This window comes from Tauraco erythrolophus, chromosome 12 (assembly GCF_009769465.1).
Source record: "Tauraco erythrolophus isolate bTauEry1 chromosome 12, bTauEry1.pri, whole genome shotgun sequence".
Taxonomy (NCBI): domain Eukaryota; kingdom Metazoa; phylum Chordata; class Aves; order Musophagiformes; family Musophagidae; genus Tauraco; species Tauraco erythrolophus.
The window spans coordinates 20,833,721-20,856,500 of record NC_141476.1 but is presented as its reverse complement, the minus strand read 5'-3'; the positions used below and the strand labels follow the sequence as shown (position 1 = coordinate 20,856,500).

Here is a 22,780-nt window from a genome sequence, read left to right as displayed (position 1 = left end):
CCCTGCGTTTGAAAAGCGTCTGAGTTGCCCCTTCCCCCGTTTCCAGAACAATCTGAGCTGTCCCCCCCCCGCCCTTGCTCCCCAGCCTTTTGTAAAAGCAGAAGGCGGCCCTGACCTCGCCTCGAACATGTACCTTTGAGTGCTCCTTTCTAAGGTCAGCACTTTGAACTTGAAGACTATGATTTTAGACGCTTCTATCGGGAGCATTTTCAATTCTAATCATGTTCTCTAAATTGCTTAGACTCTTCCGCAGCATGATGTCCTGCTCCAATTTTGTAGTTAGATAATTAAACTCGGAGCACAGGAGCGTTCAGCTTCTCCGCAGTATTGCATAGTCGCAGATGTAAGGCAGACCGCTGTGCAACGTGCTTGACATCTTCTCACCTCTTATTGGCAGCTGATAGAGAACAAAGCTTTTCTGTAGAAATGGAGCCTCTGTGTGTTTAGCATACGGCCACTGCTTCACTGGCCCATTGGCTTCGGCCTGGGATGGTAAGCTCCTCAGGAATGGCTTAGGAACTGGCGACTTCAGGTGCTGCAGTTCACGACCCAGAGCATCAGCAAAAACGTACCTGAGGACCATTTCTTTTAAAATCCAGGCTTTTTGCTAGGGCTGCTCAGAGGTCCTGGTCTGCCCCTTCCTACGGCAGCGTTAAAGCAGCAGGATGCCAGGTAGGGCTGTTAATGGTCACCTGGTTAGCTTCCTGTGTAACGTATGCACATACTAACTAACATATAGAAATAGTAGTATGGATTAATTCTACACATCATGAGTGTGATACAGCATTTTGGTATTTAAAGGATGTAATTTTAACGTATATATAAATACAGGAAGCGTTTAGAACTTGCTTCACAGAAAATAACACGCGTTGGTTCTGTCCAATGAAAGATGCGAAATTCTGAATGTAATGTATAATATAACCTTTATTCTTTTTCCTCTAAACTCTTGGAAACTTACATAACAATCGTGCTTTAATTATGACACCATTTATAGACATTTAAAATGCATCTTAATTTATAAATATTTTACATTTGGTCCATAGAACAGGTTGCAATTTACTAAATAATACTGTACTCTTTTAAACAGGCTCTGTATATATTTTTGAATATGTATATATTACATATATATTTTTATATAGAGATAGATTTGCTTGGTGTTCGGATATTTCCTTATTGCAAAAAGCATATATGATCATACAATAATCTTCTCTTCAGGGCAAGTACTACAAAAAAGATACAGCTATTCACAGTTGACACACAGGAGTTCTACACCACTATTTTGTGCTATATGATACGTTTGTACAGCTTTTTGCTAAAGAGCAGGTCTGTCAAACATCTGTCATAATTGTTTACAATCAAACATTAAATACTGCGGTTTTCTTAGAACAACATGGGACTTGATTACGTTAAACAAGAAAGAGAAAGTTGGAATTTTTATCCTTAGTCTAACGAAATTCACAATTAGAATGCGTATGTATAATGTTTGTGCAGGATGTACGGTTTTCCTCGAAATCCCAAAGACTTACAGGACTTTTGCATTTCAGCTGTAGCCGTTCAGGATGTAGCTTAGATCTCGTAATATTTTACAGTTGATCTATGTATGAAACAGGTTAGAATCTACCAAACGTACTCTGAGATTTTATGATGTAGTTCGAAATACATGTGTCTTTTATATATATATATTATTTCTACAATAATGTGCTTGACATTCTGAGAATAATACCTTATTGCAAGAACATGTTTGTCACCTTCAGACAAAAACAACGAAAAACCCAACATTCACAGTTAACATGTTTTTCACGTAGTAGTTCTACATAAATTGTGCTATCTAACATTGTACGGTGCACAAAAATTTGCTGAAAAGCATGTTTCATTGCACAGTTCTGTCACAGTCATTTACAATCAAACAGCAACTACTGCGTTTTCCACACTCCCTTGTGCCTGTCGTATAGCTGCCAAACGAGAAACGCCATACAGGGCTGACCACCGCATTTTCCACACGGGGAAAAGCTTCCACGAGCTGAAGGGCCTTTCCAGCTATGTGGCAAACGCAGACCGAGCCCAGAGTGGAGATTTTCATATTATTGGAATAGCTCTCCCTCATGCCTTCATCGCCACACATCATCCGTAAATAAAAATAAAACTGTTTCCAAAGTGCTAACAATCCGTGGTTTGTAATTTGCTTATTAGAAACTGTTAAAAGACCTTTAATGGATTAAAAAGAACAGTCGTGAATTAAACCCTAAACTGGAATTACAAGGATAAGCTTCAATTTTTCAGCTATTGTTTTGGTTTCTATTTTGGTGGCAACACAATAACAGTAGAATAATAAGAGAGTAATAAAAGCTCAAGTACTCTGAGCCTGAATTGCAAATACTTTGTATTTCTTTTACTCCTGGGAATCTTGAAGAGCTCTTGGATATTAGTTCTCCTTTTGCTAAAAGTTAGAAGTCATATTAGATGTTAGCCTCTAACATCTGCAATTCATGTAGCATTGACTCACAAATCACAGATATATTTTTATAAGAAATAGTATATATATTTTTAAATAAATTTACGATCCTATTTGAAAGTTATGCTGAGAGGCTGAACACCGAGAGCGCTGACAGCCGTTCTGTGCCGTACCGCCACGAACAGCCGTGCCGCTCGGTTCGCACTAGGAACGTCTGCCGTCAATTGAAGGAAGTCTCTTCCCCCTCAAATGGCCTTGACTGGAGCAAATTTTAAGGGCAGACTTTTTCACTGGAAATCATTTGTTTACAAAATACTTCCTTCTTTCGTACAAAACGATTCCAAGCTTAATTTTTACTCCTGCAAAGTCAGAAATAACAGTCTTGGGATTCAGCGGTAAGAAATAGTGATAAACTACTAAAAATCAGCAGCACAAAACTTCAAATAGTCGTGCTAAAAGGTAGATTAAAAAGGTCTTGGCACATCAATTTACAAATTCCAAGATATGCAACTATTATTGTGAAAGGATAAAAACATTAACAGTCTGTGGATTGCCAGAGAACACAAAACACTGTCAACATCTGAGCTCGCGCAATGGTTGGATCGTACCCATGGCGGTTCCCTTATAGTGGAGATGACCTTTTTTCTTTTTTTCTTTTTTTTTTTCTTTTTTTTTTTTTTGCCACTAGAGGTAGGTAATTATATTCTCAGACATAAATTTGTGGTCATATTCAACCATATTTTTTGTTTTTCTGGAGCAGTATTGGTACTTTCACAATACAGAAGTTTAGATGTAGGCTTCCTTGTTTGCGGAGTTGCTCTGTTGGGCCTGGTCTGGCCCGTTTTCAGGATGAGTGATGTCTTCACTTGGCTGAATCATCACTTGGATGCGCTGTTTAAAGAACAAAAGTAGATGTGAGGCAGTCAAAAAACAGTTTCTAAGCTTACTTTCTCTTTTTTAAAGGCAATCCTAAGCACTTTTGTCTAGGTTTTGGAGTGACAATGAAAAGCTCTTTCTCCCAAGGGCCCAAAAAGGCAGTAAGCCACATATACTAGAACCAGTTTCAGCTGATGTGTTCTGAGCATGACAGTAGGAGTTGAAAGACCACATGCAAAATGGTAGATGCCACCAGGTAGATGCCAGCTGAGCATGTCTGGGGAAAAAGAAGTGAGGAGAGACTGCAGCGTGGGGCAGGTGAGGAGAGACTCTGCTGCAAGTTTGCCGTGGGCAGCAGGGACTGAAAGCTGGATCTCAAACGTGATGGTGACCCTCCCCAGGGAGCAGAAGGGACTAGGGAGGATTGGCTGCCGCTTCTGGGAGTTACTACCTCCAGGCATACAACAGGTAAAGTAGACTTGTATTTAAGATGGTTTTATTTCTATTCTGTCTTTCCTAGACCTTCTGTGTTCACGTTCATGAAGGTTATCTGCCCAGCTCACAGTCATACCGAGAAAGCGAGCCCAGTTTTGATTGTCAAAGCCTGTGAGTAGTGTAGGCTCCTCCTATTATCTAATGATCACTTGTCAAAGCTTTCAAAAATGAGACCTTAATCCACAGCAAGACTGAGATGAGGAACTTTCACTGTGGTCTTATACAACTCTGCCCAAGAAGCTGCTATGTTTTAGAGCAACAATTCTCCATTTGCACATGAAGATTTCCATAAGACCAAGGAAAAGATATTAAAAATGTAGAAGCTAAGAACAAGCAGAGGAAACAAAAAAAACCACCAAATTTTTTTGTAGACTTCTCTAAAGCATCACTGAGTCTTCTAAAATTTGCTGGAGACAAATATTTGGCTCAAGATCTGAGCAATTCATGAGGCATTATTCGTCAATTCTGCTTAAGATCATCGTCCCTTTGCAAAGATGGCTCTGTCAGCTGATTTTAGAATATTCCAGAATTTCTCACAAATTCATTCTGACAACCTTTGGTTCACACAATTAGAGAGGACAGAGATGTGTGTTTCAGTACTCGTGCTGAAGAAGTGTCTGTTATGCACAGAATGAGATTATTGGCTGGAGAGGGAAAAGTAAGGATTCATCCAAATTAAAAAAAAAAAAAAAAATCACGTGGCAATTGTACGTAATCACTAAAGAGTGTTCTGGTCAATAACCTTATTAACATTTCACGCTCCTTTAGCAGCATTTCTCTGAGCACCTTAAACGATTTAAGCCATACGACGCCTCTCTCGCACGGGAAGTGCCATCTCCTTTTAACAGCTGGAATAAGGAATCAGGGAGAGGCTAAGAGCACAGTGCCATGAGAAAAGGCCTCTGATGTTCTTCATGAACTAACTGTTCATAGAAATCCCTTAAGTAAAGACTAAAGGGAAGCATTTTCCCAAGATTCTACATGTCCTTTCTCTCAGGTGCAGCAGAACAAGGCAGCTGTTGTAATTCGGAATAGGTGCAATGCAGAACAGGAGCTCAGATCCCTGATCGCGTTGCAGGGAGGTGCTAAACAGGGTTATGTGGGCTTAGTCCTAAGAAGTTTGATTCCAATTCCTTAGAGCATCACCTGCCTTGATACATGACAGTTTGTCTTGCATTAATTAGGACAAATTTACATATTTTGTAAACTGCTACTTTGTTTTCTAGGTGAAAGGAGCTGGGATGCAAAGTGTCTGGAACTGTCAAAGCCCAGAGATAAGGACCACATTTAATGTGGTGAATTATGTTTAACCACAGATGGTACAGACACTGTCTTGTCTTGTCTCTGTTTGTACTTGTTTTCATGTTTTTCAGCTTGATGCAAAATAACTGGGCTGAGCAAGTGAGATAACAAGAAATACATACTAGAAAATAAGTGCCCAGCAGTCTCTTGTCAGTGTGCACAGGTCTCACGAGATGAACTCATGCAGTCAGGAAAGAGAGAGCCTTACCTGTTTTAAGGAGCCTTTCAGGGTTAGAAACATATAGGCCATATAGCCTGGTATCAGCACCATAGAAGACAAAGCCATGAACCAGCCAACCCCTTGGCCCCATTTTGGGAAAACATAACTTCCCATCGTGAGAGGAGTCATTTGGACAGCGCTGAAGATAAACACGCCCTGCAAAATACAGCGGAAAAGAAGGTTTGGATGAGATTTCCAGAGTGGTGTGTGTTCAAGGGGTTTTCTGGATTGACATGGACCTCCTCTCTCAAGGAGAAGAGGGTTCCTTTGGTCCCTGGTGATAGCTGCTGGGCACTGGGTGGTAGATGGGGCCGGCAGGTCAGTCTTCCTGAGGGAGGCTGCAGAAAACAGGCAAACGTCAGCCCACTGCACTGCTTGATTCCCTGCTGGCTTAAGCTCTAGTGTGGGAATGTGTAGATAGCTGGACTGTAATTCTGCAATTGTGAAGTTGTTTGTTTGATTCCACTAACTTTCTCATTGGAATAATAGTATCAGTACAGCTCTACTGTACTGGTCAGCAACAGACTCCTTGGGGCTCTGAGTAAGGAATGTTCTTAAAGCTTGGCTCTGCACTGACCTCTCTAATATCACCACCTAGGAGTGCTTGGCCCAGAGGCTTTGATGTCGTTCAGATCCTCTGAACAAACTCATAATGGAAAATGAGGGCAGTCAGAATGGAGCCTGCTGTTCAGTAAGTGGCTACAGATTTGTCCGTGTAACTTACGAAATTCAAAAACCACTTTGAATTTTTCAATAGCAAAAGACGAAGTGATAGTTTCCCAAGAAGCTTCTTACCAAAATTACTCTTAGTGTTTCAAGTTAGCACTATATTTTCACATACGTAACCTGCATCTCAGATTATCCAGGTATGCTGGTATGGGGATCCGCTGGTACCAGCAGAGTCCTCAGATAATCTGCACAAAATCAGAGGGAAGGGGGCTATGGGGAAAGATGGGGGTCCTGGGGAATAAAACTTGTGTACACATGTTACTGTACCATTGATCAGCAGCACTTGTGGGTTGCTTTTGTGGTGTTCTCAAACAGATGACCTGCAAATATGTTTTATTGCCTTTAAATTCCCAAGGAAGACTCCTGGCCTGGCCTGCTTCAAAGGTCTAAACCAGGCTGCATCAGGGAAACCTGCTAAACTGAACCGGCAAAGAGAAGCAGCTCACTCTGATCCCAGGTTCATGCCTTGTGCAGAACACGTTCCCAGAGAGGGGAACGCAGAGTGGCAGATTTTATTGGCACGTCAGCACCACCTGTGAACTTGCACTGGACAACAAATTCTGTTCAAGACTTTACAAGACAGGAGAGATCTGGTAAGTTTTACAAGCCATACTGGTCATCTTCCTACTATACCACTGAAATAAACAAAATGCTTTTTTTTATGCCTTCCTGAACACTTGTTTTCAGAAAAATGAAAGCCACCTTCATCTGGCTAGAGATGAATCAGGGAACCCTCAGCATAAACACATTTCTGTGCCTCTCTTTAGGGTTCTTTGCTTTTCTGTGGCCTTGGGCTACCTATAGGGGAATATCAGAGAAGGATCAGTGAGTGGGAAGCCTTGTGTCATGTGTAATAGTGTCTACTTCATTACAGTTTTTTGTATTGCATCGGGGTTGACTACATTAGGAGTAGTAAATTTACATTACTTTGCTTATTATTTCAAAATGTACTGTATGGGCTTAGCTGCATAAAGCTTAGAAGCAGAAAATGACTGTACTGTGGCTCCCAGTGCACAAAATCCTTGCAAGGCTTGCTAGAAAATACAGTAGCAATGTAGTGTAAACTGGGTAACATATTCCACAGATTCCCATGAGAGAAGAACATCAGTTTATAACCTTAGTCTGTTACCAGAATAGTGTCTGTGAAGGAATTCAGCAGCTCACAAAATGTGGACATTTTGGTGTATATGGAAAATTTAAACTTTAGAGAGGTTGCTGTGTTTTATGTAAGAATATCAGAAACAGTCAAAAGCTGTTTCTTACAGTTTTCTATCTCTGCATGTCAAACTCTTGACTAGTTACCATTTCCAGAGGACTAATACGAATCTTGAAATTGCACAAGGCTTCTTTTTTAGAGCACGGGCTTCCTCTAGTGACTCTGGGTTTTGCCTATTGCCTTCAATGGAATTGCTCAAATCCTTAAAAAAGGAATGAGGTCAGAGTTAATAAGAACCTGTGGGGTGGAAACGACAATGCTGTAGTACATAGGCCACCTCATTTACATCCTTTGAATCATGTAATAAAAGTTTGTTCCTTACTGCCACAATGATAGGAGTGAAAAATGACCAGCAGAGTTTCCACCAGATGCAGGGTCTGTATCCCACCATCTCTTGGATGTTGTCATAAAATCTATTGACACCTAAATATAGAAATAAGAAACAGTATAGAAACGTATCGGATAATTGATTCAATTGAAAGCTCAGAAGTTTTGAGATACTGTCATAAATGATGAAGTCTATTTGGAAGCTCTGTAACCCCAACATAACTTTTCACTGTCTGAATGAGAAAGAAATATGCAAACTTAGAAGCACCAAGAATCATGTGCTCTCGTTCTTCCACAGCATAATTAATTAATTACCAACCAGCAAACTTATTCCTGTGCAAAGGCTGAGGAATTCTGTACATCTGGAGGTCAAATGCAATGTATTGCCCTTATTTAATTTCAACTCTAAGTCTTATTAGAATGAGAGATTTAGAATGATATTTTACAAATTAAATTAAAAAAATAATCCATCCTAGCATTACGTAGCTTCATTCTGCGTGGATAAATGCACACTGTATACATGCAGAACTGCATATGAAATCAAAGAGCAGCCCTTCTGCTGCTGCTGCGACCTGCCAGTACTCCATCATCTTCTAAAAGTTACGTCTGTCATACTATTTATAGCTTTGTATTTGATCTCTTCATTTTGTAGCTGGTGTATTTTTCCATTCGCATTTCCTGGATTCATATGCAGTATCTCTCCCCTATAAAATGCCGTTCCATCCTCTTGCGCCCATTACAAGACAGCAGAAGCTGTTATCTAGCTGAGAATCAGTTTTGTAATACAAGCTGAAGTGCCTCAGTCATCAGGGGAGCAGGTCCTTGGACTAGCTAACGCAGAACTAAGGGCAAGTGCACAAATACTCTGGCAAGAATATGAAACATATTCATTAATCTTTATACCCAGAGCCTGTTAGTCCAGACTTCTGGATATTTTAGGGCAATTATACAAGATAAAACTGACCGTGGAGCCTGGCTCTCACTGCAAGATCCTAGAGTGACAGAGCAGTTTCTGGAAATGAAACATTACGAAGCGCAGAAGACCTCAGTTGTTATGTTGAGAACATCAGTGCCTAACATCTCTGAAGATCCAGGCTTTCCAAGGAAGGGAGAGGGGAAAAAAGAGGGAGATATCACCTATTTAGCATTCCTGAAACACTTAGCATTTAGTGACTTCCAGGCTTATGCACAGGGTGTTTTAAAGAGGCAGAAGTACCTTCCACAAGTCAACTTTGAGTCCTCACTGGAATTATATGCACATAAACCAAGGCCAATTTCAGTTCCATCCTCAGCACGTGCACACATAAAAGAACAAATCCATAGATAAAGTATCTTTAAGATGTGCAAAACTTGCAGAAAAAAATAAAAACATATTGTTTACCATAGCACCAGGATATCGAGATGCACTCAAAGAATACAAGGAACAAAAGACTCATTCCACTCGCAGAGTAGTAGTCAAAAAGCTTAAACACATAGATTCCACCCTAAAACATAGAAGAAGGAAGTGTTAAAATACGCAGCAAGGACTCCAATTTCAATATAGGTCAAAATGCAAGCTCCAAACTAACAGTGGCAAACAGATTAGGGACATATTAGTGTAAATTAATTAAAGTTAACAGGTTGAAGTCTCACAATGCTTACTGTCAAAAATTACATTACTGCTAGAATTTAATGAACTAGTTTAATTTCACTTTCCTCCTTTTTGTTCAATAATTCAATCATTTCCCTCAAACAGTTTGCAATCCAGTAGATCTCAGGAAGAAGTGGAGAATATCCCTACCCACCACTACTTGGACTGTAAAACAGAACGTAGAGGTGTGTATTTTCTTGTCACCTGAACCACAAAGTAGGACAAACTGCATCCACGGACTACAGGCATTTTACACTTACAAGTTAATGTCTGCTGCCTGAAGTCTTTAGATAGTGCTGATGATAGGTCCCTGCCACGTCAGTGGTTTGCAACGATCCCTGGTTGGAGCCAGGGAAGGGAGAAATAAAACAGATGCTGTATGGCCGACGTAAGATCCCGTTCTTCTACAGAACGTACCTGAGTGATATTGGACAGCCCTATCAGATAGGAAACGATGCACACAACAGCAATGAAGAGTTCCCTTCGATTGCGCAGTAACTTCGGAAATTCGTCCACCAAAGCTGTTATGAAGCCTTCGACAGTGCAGAACTGCAAGTAAAGTTAGAAATGAAACAGGATGCAGTGCACGACAGCTGCAGGACTGCATTTAGGGGAGGAGTTTTAATAGTACTCATCACTGGCCTAAGGCTGCATCCGTTAAATAAGAAATGAAATTCACTTGACTTCAGTGGAAGCAGTGCTTCTGAATATCCTTGCTTCTGTCTAAAAAGATCTGTGCAAAAAGACTTCCAGCTAGAAAACACTCCAAATTTCAAACTGTGACCTATAGCATGCACCTTACAATCATAAAGTGCTCGTTCTTGTGATAGAAGAAGATACACCTACAGGTGAAGGCTCTGACCCCTAGATCCTGCAAAAACATAAACTTCTCCTTCCTGTGATTTACTCGCATACATGGAAGCCAATAGAGACAGAAAGTCTAATCAGATCAGTGCTTCAGGGTGAAGGTTACAGACACAAGATTAATTCTCATGTGTAATAAATACTTTTTGTATCCCTAGAAAAGATTTTTGCTGAGGATGTGATCCTCCACATGGAAAGCATGGCCATACTTCTGATTTTTTCTGTATGTATATATTCAAAATAGGTGTTGTCATTATGATGGCTGAAATAATGAAAACCAGAATGTCTGTGAAGTTTTATTAACTTCCAGCAGTGCAATCAGAATTTAACCAATAGTTGCAGTTCCTATAAATTCTAGCGTATGAAATGTTTCCCTGATAGACAGAAAATGAAGGAAGCATGACAGCCTGTAGATGTATATTCTTTTTAATAATATTAGACTACCTTCCTCAGCTGTTAGTTGCCTAGAGACAAGTTCTTTCAAGAATATTTCTGACCCAATTAATTTCTCAGTAGTTTCCCCCCAGATTGAGCAATAGGTTTTAGTGTCAAGCCTGAAGCTTATCGAAAAACAAAGAAATAGAAAATGTAAATTTTCAGCCTCCTTTCATGCTCCAGTATAAAATGCCCTCTTGGTCTTTTTGTATTTTGGTTCAGAGGCTGAAGTCAACTTGGATTTACAGAAAATGATGGATTTTTCTCTACTGAGAGAGTAGCACAGTACTAGGCTACTAATTCTCATCTTCCTTACAGGATATGAAGACTCTGCTAATTCGGAACTGTGAGGTGCTGGTTTGACAACTGCAGCTGGCTGCAAGTAGATTAACCCATCTGCCTGCCATTGGCCACGTACAAATGGCCAAACTCTTCAGCAGGCAGAAGGGGCTTCCCTGACAAAGTCCTCCAAGAATGCTTTGCAACATAAGACAGGGTGCTTTCTGTGGTGCCTACCATAGAGTCACTATCTGTATTAAAATTATTACTGATTAATGAATGCTTTTGTTAGAAGTAGTCCTTTCTAGCATGAAAACTACTTTTTCTTGTTCTGTGTGCTTTTTTGACCATTTTGCAATAAACGTTTTTTTAATGATTGCATGCCTTAATTATCTCATTATTTCATTATTTAATCTAGACAGTAACTCTGGAGAATACCTTATTTGGACTTGCAAAACCTCTAGGTTGTGCCTTCCCATTCATTTCCAGTTGTCAGGTACCATCTATAACTCTTAGCTAATGCCTGAACCAAGAAAGTCTTGATCCTTATCACTGGGAAGTGCTTTCAGCGCACAGTAAGACACAGAACGTCCTCAGTAATGAGCCTAGAGCCTCCTGAACTTGCTCCTGACATTCATACGCTTAAAATGAAACGTGTGCTGCATCTTTTTGCTCCCTGTGGTAAGTTCTGAGGTCACCTTTCAGAAATATTTGTAGCATCTAAACCTTGTAAAGCATACCCTCGTGTCTCCTACGTTGATGAACACTGCAAAGGTATTTTTAATGTGGTGACTGAACAGTTGAGATGTCAAAGAAAGCTCCTTTAGTCTGCAGAATACATTTTCTGCACATTTTGTATCTGCTTCCAACAGTTCCTGAATAAGCCCAAGTGTCTTAGTACCAGTTTTTGACTATCTCAGGCTCCTTGAACCTCTCTTAGTCTTTCCTCTCCTGGGAGAGAGCAGGCAGAATGCACAGAAGGAGGCCAACCTTGTACCATGCAGAAAATTCATCTTCGTTATTAATTTTTACACCAGTTTTACCTGACTGTCAATTCCAAGCATAAGCAACATGGAGAAGAACAGTATTGCCCACAAAGGAGAAATTGGTAACTGTGTCACTGCTTCTGGATAAGCCAGAAATGCCAGTCCGGGGCCTGGTGGGAGAAACAGGAGAGAAGATGTCAACGTGATTGATTTGGGGTTGTGATGATTTGCTCCTGCTGATACAGTTTTTAGGTTTATTGGAATGACTGAGCCATGGAGGCAGCATCTGACCAGGTATTTCAGCTTAATCAGTGTTCACTGACCAAGAAGTCAGTGCACGTATCGTGCTTTGAAAACGAACCAACCAAAACAAAGCCAAAAAAACTGAGACCCAACCAACCACGCAGGCAAAATACTAGATGTGGTTCAGAAGCTGCTCCTGAGGGACACCTTTGTACGGCAAAGACAGGGAATGTTATCCTTGGCTTGGATTACCCCTGCAGGTACTGACCAGCATTCCCTCCCTCTCAAGTAGTTACTGATCGCTGTAATCTTCTGCTTTGGCCCAAGTAGTTCAGAAGAGAAACAAAGCTCAGAGATGCAGAAGAAGACACTTTCCAGCATTTACAGTATTCCCACTTGCTATTCCATTCCATTCATTCTCCTAAAATACACATTTTAATACACTATATAGTTGTAAACAGGCAAACCTTTTCCATGTGTCCCTACTAACTGCTGTTAGGGGCATAGTGTTGGAAGGAGAATATTAAATTCTTATTAAAAAGCAGGAGCTGGTTTTGTTGTCATAGCATAGCTGGAAACCAGCTGCTGTCAGGTTAGGAATGAAACCTGTAGACAACTAAATAATCCGAGAAATAAAATCAGTGTGCCGCACCTACGGGCCGTATCCGTATCCGATGTTGCGGTTTGCGTTACAGGTGGGGTGTGCCCGTGCTCATTGCCTGGGCACACGCAGCGTTCGGAGCAGCGACGCAAGGGCTGGTGTCAGACACCGGACCTGCCACAGCGAGCGCAACACGGATTTTGAAACGATTACCTGCCAGCACCAGCGGGCATGACCGGCGCGCCTTCCCAATGGCACTAACAACGGCAAAACAAACGCAAGGTAAATATGTTCTTATTTCTACTCTGTGACACATTTCACCAAAACGCAGCTACAGCTTTTAATAATATTGTTTGTTTTACAAAGCTGTATAAAAGATCACAAACCAGCGTGTCACGCGCTGCTTCAACACCCATCGGTTTCTGAGCTTGCTGGGAGAAATAGAAGCCTTAATTAAAGGGCCAAATATCGTCAGCAATTACTGCCTTAAAAAGCATTTAGGATCCTCACCGGTGTAAAAATATTGTTTTGTTTGCAGGTGTACTCTTATATAGTTACATCTGTATCAAATGAATCCAAGAAGCTTATTTCACACACCACTGACTTGCCAGAGCATTTTTTGACAGCCGTGAATGCCGTCATAATTTTTTTGCTAATTACATGTAGCTTATTTAAGATTATTTTTAGGGCTTAAATTCTCTACTTTTCTAACCAAGGGAATATTTCATCAATGGGATATGTGTGCTCGTATAAGGAGACACATTTTGTCCACCAGTGACTTCCAACCAAGCGCTCAGTTATCAGAGCCCTCCCCGTGGCCAGAACTGCTCAATGAGTATCTGGTACACCAGCTGGGGCAGGGCAACCATCTGCTCTGCTACTTCAAGCTTTTTCATCTGGAAGAAAGACAAGGAACTGCAAAGAAGAGCAGAATCGTTTCATGGACGTCTTGCTGCCCTAAGTAAACTGAGTTTCATATGAAAGGGTCCCATGACACTGGCTGATCGCCGTAGGTCTGGCCAGGTGTGAAAGGGATCTGCCTCGAAGGGCTCAACCTCGAGAAATGGTAAAAGGCATTTAAAAACCTAATTTGAGAACATAGGCTCCAAAACCATGACGACCACCATTCCTCCTTTCAGTTTGCTTTTAGACTTTCAGTAGCAAGAGGCTGATGATCTGATGCCACAGCCAAGCCTTGGGGCAGCTAACTGTGCTGCCACCTCTCGTAAATGCGTTCCCTGCAAGTAGTATTGACCAGTATCCATTGTGTCACCCCCCCAGTCTCCAGCTGGCCGCTCTCCCCACCACAGGTCTGAGAGCACGGGGCAGGCGGGCGGTCTGCGCGCACGGAGCCATTTTGCCGGTGCTGCCCTGAGAGGTTTGAACCGCGCTCTCCCTTCCGCAATCAGTAACTGGACCGAAACGACGGGGAGCCGAGGAATGTTTTAAGGGAGGGATTTTGAACCATTACGTGAAGCAGTTGGATGCAACGTACAAACAAAAAAAATAACCGATGCCACTGAACAATTTAGAGAAAAATATGGTGGATACCTGACGCTGCAACATCTGCGATAGGCCTCTTTGTGACATTAGCCATGAATCCAACAATGGAGAAGATGACAAAGCCAGCGAACATGCTTGTGCATGAGTTTATGCAGCACACTATGATGGAGTCCCTGGAATAAAGGGAAGGTGCTTTAAGCAGTAGGTACAGCAACGCTACTGTTCATCAGTATATCACCCTTTTTTCCTGTGAAAAGATTTCCTGATTTAGGATTTCACAGTTTGGGTTCCGTTTCACGCTGGACAAGTCATACTGTCTCTCCCAGTTACACAGCTCACTCCTACTTAGATACAACATTTAACACTCAGATCCGAGACCGGACTTTATTTCAACTATATAGTACACAGAAAGACAAAATCCAGCTCCAGCTGAGACAGGGAAGTGCCACTGCAATGTGTGCGGTCATCTGCTTACCTGTAAACATTATTGTGGAAAGGGTTGTAACTTCCAAGGGCAATCAGTGAACCAAGACCCAAACCATAGGAGAAGAAAATCTGTGTGGCAGCATCCAGCCAAACCTGATTGCAGGAAATAATTTTTTTAAAAATCTGTTTCTGCACTTGAGGAGCAGGTCATATGTCTGAAAGGTGAACAGTTAGCAGTGAAACTTTGGTTTACAAGGATTGAATATTTACCTCAGAGTCTGAAAGCTTACTGAAGTTGGGAGTTATATAGAATAAAATGCCCTCCTTTGCTCCAGGCAGTGTTACACCACGGAAGAACAAGATAAGCAGCATAACATAGGGATAAGTAGCAGAGAAATATACCACCTGATGTGAAGAAACAAGACATTGTAAGTGTGGAATGAAGAATGATCTGTGCTCATTAACACTTCAGAAAATATTTGCTCCCTAAAAATACTGCAGCAGCAACTGAGGCTGACTTTCAGAATTGAAGCATTTATCAATGGAAGAACCTGGGGTGGGAAGGGGAGTCCCTGCTGCAGAATCCCCTGAGCACCATGTCTTCCTGAAGGTGGAATATAGGAGACTGGGATATTTTTGCACGATGGGCTCATGTTTGGTTTGGTTTTGTTTTGTATTCGACAAGGGGAGCTCCCAAGAGCACAAGGTTCAACTACTCCTACTCTGCTTGTAGAACAACATCTCTTTGTTTATTTCTCCTGCTCTCAGAGAGCTGCTCTTGCAGTTTCCACACTCTCTCCTCATCTACGTTATGATACGATTGCCCGACAGGATCCTACTCTCTCGCCTTTTCAAAAGCCTTACGAAAAAGACACGATGAAGTCAGACTCCACAGAAAGAGTCAGCCCCTTTTTTGCTGCCTTCTTTGCAGACAGGAGAAATGAAGTTTGTCTGAGCTCAACTAGGCCATGTTCAACCTGCACCTTGAAGTGGGCCACAGTTACAACTACCTTGGCAAAAGTTAACGATTCATTCTTTCGGTGTGAAAAAATCCTAGTCCTCTACACCAGGCCTGAGGTCTTACATCCCAAGCCTTCAGTTGCCAGCAGGCCTCATGGCTGTGGCTCTTCTTTTCCCAAAGAGTTCTTCCTGCCATTTTGGGGGGAGGGAGAGGTATATGCCAATGTCAGATGCTGTGGCCCTTTCATTCCTGGAGAAACGTTTATGAATAATATAATTTCCTTTAATTCATTAGTAAATTCTTTTTTGCACCCAGAAACCAGCCAGACTCCAAGAAGTGGCACATGCCCATGGTAAGCACCTCCTCTGGCTCTCCCCTAGCGTAGGGAAAGGAGGGAGTAACTCTAAACACGTGACAGATACGTACGCAAGTGTTGAAGCTCTAAGTCCAGCAAGAGCTGTGCAATAAATGTATGCTTCTCACTGAAGCCAAAGCACTGCATCCTCTCTCTATTGCTATCCACACTAGCTAGAATATTTATCCCAGAAACAAGCAGACATAATTTTAGGCAATTTTATACCTGGCAAAGCCAAGAAGTCTATAAGTGAACACACCATCCAAGACTGTGGGCAGAGCTGGCTACAAAGGAGCCAGATCTTTCAAAAACACGGTGCTGTATCAATTCAAGAAAGAGAAATTAAATACTTGACAGAGCTATTCCAGCAAAACTATCCCCAGTGCCTCTTACCTCAAGAATTTTCAGATTATTTGAGTAAAATGGGCAATTTAAATTGAAATATATTTACAGTACTCTTTAATCTTACCTTTCCGGTCCAGCCTACCCCCTTCCAGATACAAAAATACACCAGAATCCAGGCGATTGCTAGAGTAATTGCTAGCGGCCATCGGATTTGCCCTGGTTTTTCCAATCCATCGGTCATTTGGTGCATGTTGCGTCTAGAACGAGCCAACAGAACGGTGTATTTGACAACTAATTCAGGAGAGAGCATACGAATGGCAACAAGCTGATCCTTGCATATGCACAGGAATGAGACAGAGAAAAACTATCGGCTTACTCCCAGAATTCCACCACGGCACTTGTCATGTTGGTGGTGTTTGCTAAGGTGTAATTGGAGAAGCAGCGGTCAGTGTTCCACGGGTTCTCACAGTGTTTCCAAGGAAGAGTCTGTTTAAGAAAGAGAGAGAGAACAATATAAGCAGCCGGACACTTTTTAAGCTTTTAAGCAAGCATTGCCTCAGGTGTCTCTCTTTTCGCTGGGAAGGACAGCGGAGTGGAGAACTGACACACTTTGAGTCCTGCGGTGTCCCTGGGGGCACGTCTGCCGCGTGAGTTAACTTCAGATCGATTGTGTGAATCAGATGTGGAAATATTTCTTCCTTTCCTTAATACCTCAGCCCGAGTGCCGTGGAGCCTGATCGGCCTCTCAGTGCGCCAGAGCATGTTGAGCACGTTACAAGAGACAAGGGCAGCAGAAAGGACCTCCTGGAGGTTCTGCTACCTCTTGTTGCACCAGAGGTAATAAAGCTCTGATGGTTATTGATCAGAGATTACCATTTTCCCCTTAGGCCAGGGGACAATTAGAAAAATGTAAACTTTCTAGTTTCTACACGCATTTTCTACACACATCCATTACACTCCTTTATCTTTCCGAAGTTCTGAAAAGCAGAACCTGTTTACACACAATATCCATTAGAATGAATCTGATTTAGATACAACTTAGATATTTTTTTGATGGCCAATCTTGGAAAATCCTCTCACAGAAAATGTTGTATCAGGGTACTGCATGTTTTAAATATGAGGATAAGAGGCTTCAAAGGAATTAGAAGTCAATATTCATCTAATATGGGGCGGTGCACCACTTCCAGACTGTGACTGATCTTTCACATCAATAACAAATCTGAGGATAACAAAAAAAGAAATGATCATGTCACTCCCAGACAGCAATTAATGCAAATTTGGCCAAGGTGCAGTTATTTAAAGCTGAGAACAAGCAAGCATGAACAACATTAGTAGAAGGGACAACAATTGAACAATAATGCATTCGTTATTGGGACTTATGTAAGAATGCTTCCTCAGATGGCCAAAACCCACAAATCAGACAAGAGCTACTCAGCTGATGAATCATCCTTGAGGGGCAAAAAAGGCAGCTAAAAATAAATCTGAAAGGAACGAAACAAAGCAAAAATAACAACAATGAATGGAAGTTCAGAGCTAATGAAATCCCAGACCCTCTGTTCCATGGGAATTTCTTTAATAAACCCTCCACTATTAAAACACTGCAATGATACGATTTCTCAAAGAACTAACATCTGTCTGGCTGCTGCTGAAGAAAAAAAAAATATTAGTTATACTCTAGAGTTTTTCTCAGGGCAACGACGGGGCTGCAGGCTCAGAGGCAAAGGATACTAGTGCTCTCATTGGCGTTGCCAGGACAAGGGGGTCGAAGCCTGAGCGTGACCTGCAGCTGCCTGGCAGGTGAGCAGAGAAGCGAACACACGTGCTCGTGATGAGAGGGCAGAGACAGGGAATAAGTGAAACTCAAAAGGTGCAGATGAAAGAGCCGCGGCTCTGAAGATTAAGGTGAGGAAATTTAAACAAATCGGTGAGAAAGAGAAGCCTGTGGCTCCAAAATAACCTATTACTGTGTTTCTCCACTGACATCCTTGGAACGTAATATTTTCCTCCCAGTTCTCTAGCCTACATTTCTTGTGGAGAAAAAAAGAAATTAGAAATGGGATTTTTACCAAATAGTTTTCCTTTAGCTTATCCTACTGATCTCTATGCATTTTGTGTCAACCTCACCCCTTTACAGTGAGACAGATTAACCAGCTAAAATCACTTTGCTTTACATTCAGCAAACAATCCCAACCGCCCCTCACACGCACACACTTACAGTGGTAAAGGAATTATACAGGTAGTATATGGCCCACGAAATAATCACAATGTAGTAAATATTTAGCCAAAAGGAAAGGACTGCAGCAGCTAGTCCCACACCTGTAAGGAAAACGGAAAGAAACAAAAGAAAGCAGCTGTTAGCAACATCTGTGCAGGTGCCGGTCAAAGAGCTGCAGTTCAGAAGGACAAACACAACATATGGGTCAGATACCATTCACCAAACTTTGTAGAAGCCAGCTTAAAATTTCAGAAGTACCATTATAAAAAGGTCACTCATTTGGGTGATAGTTCAGTCATCCATACATTTAACTATCGTGTCCAGTTCTCCGTGTGTTGCAGTAAGCAGTCACAGCTGCTGCTGAGATTTTACAGGCATTTTTTTACTTCCAGGGAAAAGAGCTAAACCAGCCCATTCTCTGAAGCAGCAGGCCCACAGAAACTTCTGGCAGATGCAGGCAAATCGAGTATGAGTTATGAGACCAGCTCACCCCTTCGTACACCGACCAAAGTGCTTGAAGCTTAGAATAATGCTATTCGGTCATCTCAGACTAAAGAAATGTCAGGGGTTCCACAATGAGAATGCCTGGTCTTCTACTCCACATGGAGACTTCAGGGGTATTTCAAAATATTCAGGCTGGTGACAGGTGCCATATGACACTGAACAGGAGCAAGTGCTCAGAATAATCAGTATAACGCAAAGCAGGGTCTATACTTTGCATCGTGCTCCTGACCAACAGCAGGAACTCCAGGAAAGTTAAAATACTTACCTGCGAGAAACATTTTCATTTTCATCTCCTCTGGCTTTTCCCAACAAAAAAAATTCGTAGAACAAAATCCACTCTAAGCAAACTTTTAGCCTACCCTATGCTAACTGTCAGTCCTACCGTCTGAAGTAATTTATAACTCAGTGTGTAACTTGCTCCTCTACTGGTCCAGAAGTCAGCTCAGGAGGTCTTAAGTGTCAAAGGATTTGGGATTAGAGGGAGAAAAACACAGTTCATCAGGTTTGTAGGTCGAAGCAGAATCTAGATTAAAACCTTGAGGTTCTAGCAATGAGAAACCTTAAACTAGCTAAAAAACTTCAATATGGAGTGAGCTTGTCTTAAGCCATTCGGCATGAAATTGCCATCTTTGAAGTGTCTGGCTTTTGAGTTTCAGTAAAGATACAAACCTCTGTGTCCTCAAACAGAAACAATGTTTACCAAACTGCTGTGAACAGAGTTCCATACCTGCTCAGACAACTATTTCTAGATTTAATATGCTATTTTGAACAGTCCCTAACAAAAAATATGTTTGAAAATAAGTTTGTTGAGATTCTAATGCCTAACCCTTGCTATTTTTAATGAGGAATGAATGATATCCTAGCATGTTTCAAAATTGTCAGTTATATCCCAGAAAATTAGGGTTTTCTGTGGAAAATTATGGTTCAAGTAAAAATATGAAGGTGTGAAGAAACATTCTTACCCTGCCACTTTGTGCAACTTGGAAACAAACGGAAAGTAATCCAAATTCATACTGTACCTTTGAACATTGGAGCAAGCTTCCACACTCCAAGGCCTCCTATAGATGTATACTGACCAAGGGAACACTCCAAAAGAAACAGTGGCACTCCAGCAAAAATTAAAGTAAGGAAATAGGGAATCAAGAATGCACCTACAAAGAAATAAGAAAAAGTCAGTTACAGTGGGGAAAAACACTTCTGACTTTCCACCGTTTCCATCCCTATTATATATGAAAAGAAACCCATGTGGTTTTTTTCCTCTTAAGCGTAAGCTTTCAAAAAAGTTAGCGGAAAGCACATGTCCCCTTCTGAACCAGGATCTCAAGAGGTGAAAATGAGGGGAAAAATATATCTCCTTGTCATTTACATATTTTTTGTTGAAGTACAAAGCTAAAATCTAAAAGACTGTGTATTCTGTTGCCTTCCTCTGTCCCAGGAGCATGCAGATAGCACGAAGGCTTTAGCCAGAAGCGGCTGCTTTCCGGCTGAGGTGAGCCGCCCGTGGCAAGCTCAGAGTCAGTATGACGAGCCATGTGCGATCCTCGCAAAAACTCAGTCCAGAAGACAGGCTCTGAGGGGTTGGGGGGCAAGGGGCTCTAGTTCTGCCCTAATGCCTCACGGTCTTTTAAGTGCACCTGCCGACTAGAAGTTAGAATAAACTCCAGAGCAGACCTCCAAGCAGAGAACCACACTCCGAAGTGGCTCCAACCCTGCTGGTCAAGTGTACAGCAAAAAAAAAAAAAACCAAACAAACCAAAAAACACCTCTGTGGATGAAAAAGCTCTTAAAACCGAGTTCTGTTTTACTGGTAACTTTTATGGTGAATTCTAATACACAAATGTATCATCAGAGGTTGTCAGAACGAAGCAGCAAACATACCTCCACCGTTCTTGCCACAAAGGTATGGAAACCGCCACACGTTCCCTAAGCCAATGGCATAACCTACACAGGACATGAGAAAGTCAAATTTCCCTTTCCAAGTATCTCGGTCCGGAAGATCCGTCTTCTTCTTCTGTACTTTTACTACCAAGGTTTTAGGCTTGTCGTTGGTGATGGAAGCATCGACTTCCGTGGAGATCTGTCCGTCGGCCACTTTCGTTCCGTTGGTTGCCATGTCTCTGGGTTTCGCTGGAGAGGCTCTGGCAGCAGCGGGACGAGAGATTTCGGCACCGGTCCACGTGGACAGCAGCTTTGCGGCTCGCGGGTACCCGAGTGGGTGGTCACAGCGTCGGCAAGAAGAACCCAAGAGCCCCCCACGGCCCCCGCTGCCGGGGCGGATCGTGAGCTACTCCACAACCCTCTTCCAGCTTCTGGATTGAGCTGTAAAACACGAGACCACAGAACTCAGATTTGCCTCCGCAGGACTTGAGGCAACTTGAAAACGCAGAGTGACCAGAGACCTTTGCAACGAGGGCGTCTCTCCAAAGAGCCTGGCTCTGCCCTTCGGATTTTGGCTTAGTGGCTCAGGAGGAAGCAGAGCAGAACTACCTTTAGGCCCCCAAAACAATCTCCAAGCCACAGCTACTCGTTTTTTTTTCCCCTATATATCTCCTTATGCGTCTACGGAAACAAAATAATTCTGAAACGCAGCACTGCATTGTACATAGCGTGCAGCCCAGATTTTACAGCTATATCTCTCTATATGTATGCAAAAGATGAATTGGTAATGAGAATTCCACTTAACAGTCCAACGAATAATATATATAACAGGCTGGAACTTGGGCAATGGAACTATTCCATTTAATTGTTCTGCGTTTAAAAAACTGAAGAGGAATTCCCATGATTGTAAAGTTCCTTTATTTACAAGAAGTTGTGGCTATCAAGAAATAGCACTTGCCACCTTTAATAGTGAATTTTAAAAGTTATGAACAGCGTGCGCTTATCCGAAACACCTTTCCCTAGAACGCTCCCAAAGGAATAAAACAGTAAACCAGACCAAGCAACAGGGCTTGATCGTGGGTAACGATGTGAAGTTTCACATGTGGTTCTAAACGGCTGTTCATGTCAGACAAATGTTTCACCACGCTTCAATTACAAGCGCTGTAAGACAACAGGCTGCACCAACCACTCAGTTCCTGGTTCCTACTGTGGTTGCATTCTTGCACCTTTTCAAAAAACATCACTGGTACTATATAAATTGCCAAAATTTAAATAAAGGAAAAATCAAGGAAGCAAATACGCATTAGGAAAAATGCCCTGGGATATTCAGTCAACTCTGAAGCGCAGGTAACTCCTGCAGACCATCCCAGCTCCACTTCAGCTGGAAAAAACACAGTGAGGTAGTGTCTATTGCATCTCTACTGAGTGTCTAGTTCCTCTTAATAACTTCTTTTACCATATGCCAGTCACCAGGCCTCAAACCAGAGACTGCAACAAATGAAACTCCTGCCAGTGTGAAGCTCCACCCTACGGCAACGTCGGCGACATTGGCCATGAGGTCATGCAAAGATCAGCAACAACTTTATTTATGGGTTTGTATAAAGTAAGATGGAGATTATCAGCCATCCACTGCTAATTGTAAATTATGTGAAAAGAAACATTAAAAAACCATGTAAAGACTCTGCTATGAACAGTGCTTTTCTTCAACTTCTTCCCAATCACTGGGTGATTATAGTGCTTATTATAAGGCCACATTCAACAAGTTAAAAAAAAGGGTTCAGGTGGAGGATGAAGAAGACTCAGCTGCAGGTATGCTGAGGTGAGGAGAGAAACAAGGATCATGCTCGTAACCTTCCTCTCTGTTCCACTTCGGTGTGGGACACCAGGAGGGAGACCCCATCCATGTCCTTTGTGTACAGGTATTTCCTCTATACAAAA

The 22,780-nt window shown here is 42.0% G+C and overlaps 1 protein-coding gene across 1 annotated transcript; it reads right to left on the bottom strand.

Moving 5' to 3' along the window:
• Nucleotides 1-3,238: 3,238 nt before the first annotated feature.
• On the bottom strand, nucleotides 3,239-21,077 carry SLC6A1 (solute carrier family 6 member 1). The gene is made up of 14 exons (XM_086618785.1): nucleotides 20,843-21,077; nucleotides 19,984-20,115; nucleotides 18,461-18,561; nucleotides 16,622-16,731; nucleotides 16,370-16,502; nucleotides 14,855-14,989; nucleotides 14,634-14,737; nucleotides 14,207-14,331; nucleotides 11,869-11,981; nucleotides 9,665-9,796; nucleotides 8,999-9,101; nucleotides 7,613-7,713; nucleotides 5,334-5,501; nucleotides 3,239-3,343 (listed from the first exon to the last, which is right to left on the bottom strand). The coding sequence occupies exons 1-14, from the start codon at nucleotides 21,075-21,077 to the stop codon at nucleotides 3,239-3,241; spliced, it is 1,797 nt and encodes a 598-aa protein (XP_086474911.1).
• Between the last annotated feature and the right edge of the window lie 1,703 nt (nucleotides 21,078-22,780).

Bases quoted from the DNA above. Each gene is read 5' to 3' on its own strand.
- SLC6A1 (XM_086618785.1), bottom strand. From the start codon at position 21,077: ATGGCAACCAACGGAACGAAAGTGGCCGACGGACAGATCTCCACGGAA. The intron at 14,332-14,633 runs GTAAGCAGATGA...CCTTTATTCCAG, and splicing joins TTCCACAATAATGTTTACAG to GGACTCCATCATAGTGTGCT. The intron at 3,344-5,333 runs GTAAGGCTCTCT...TTCTTTAAACAG, and splicing joins TGAAAGGCTCCTTAAAACAG to CGCATCCAAGTGATGATTCA.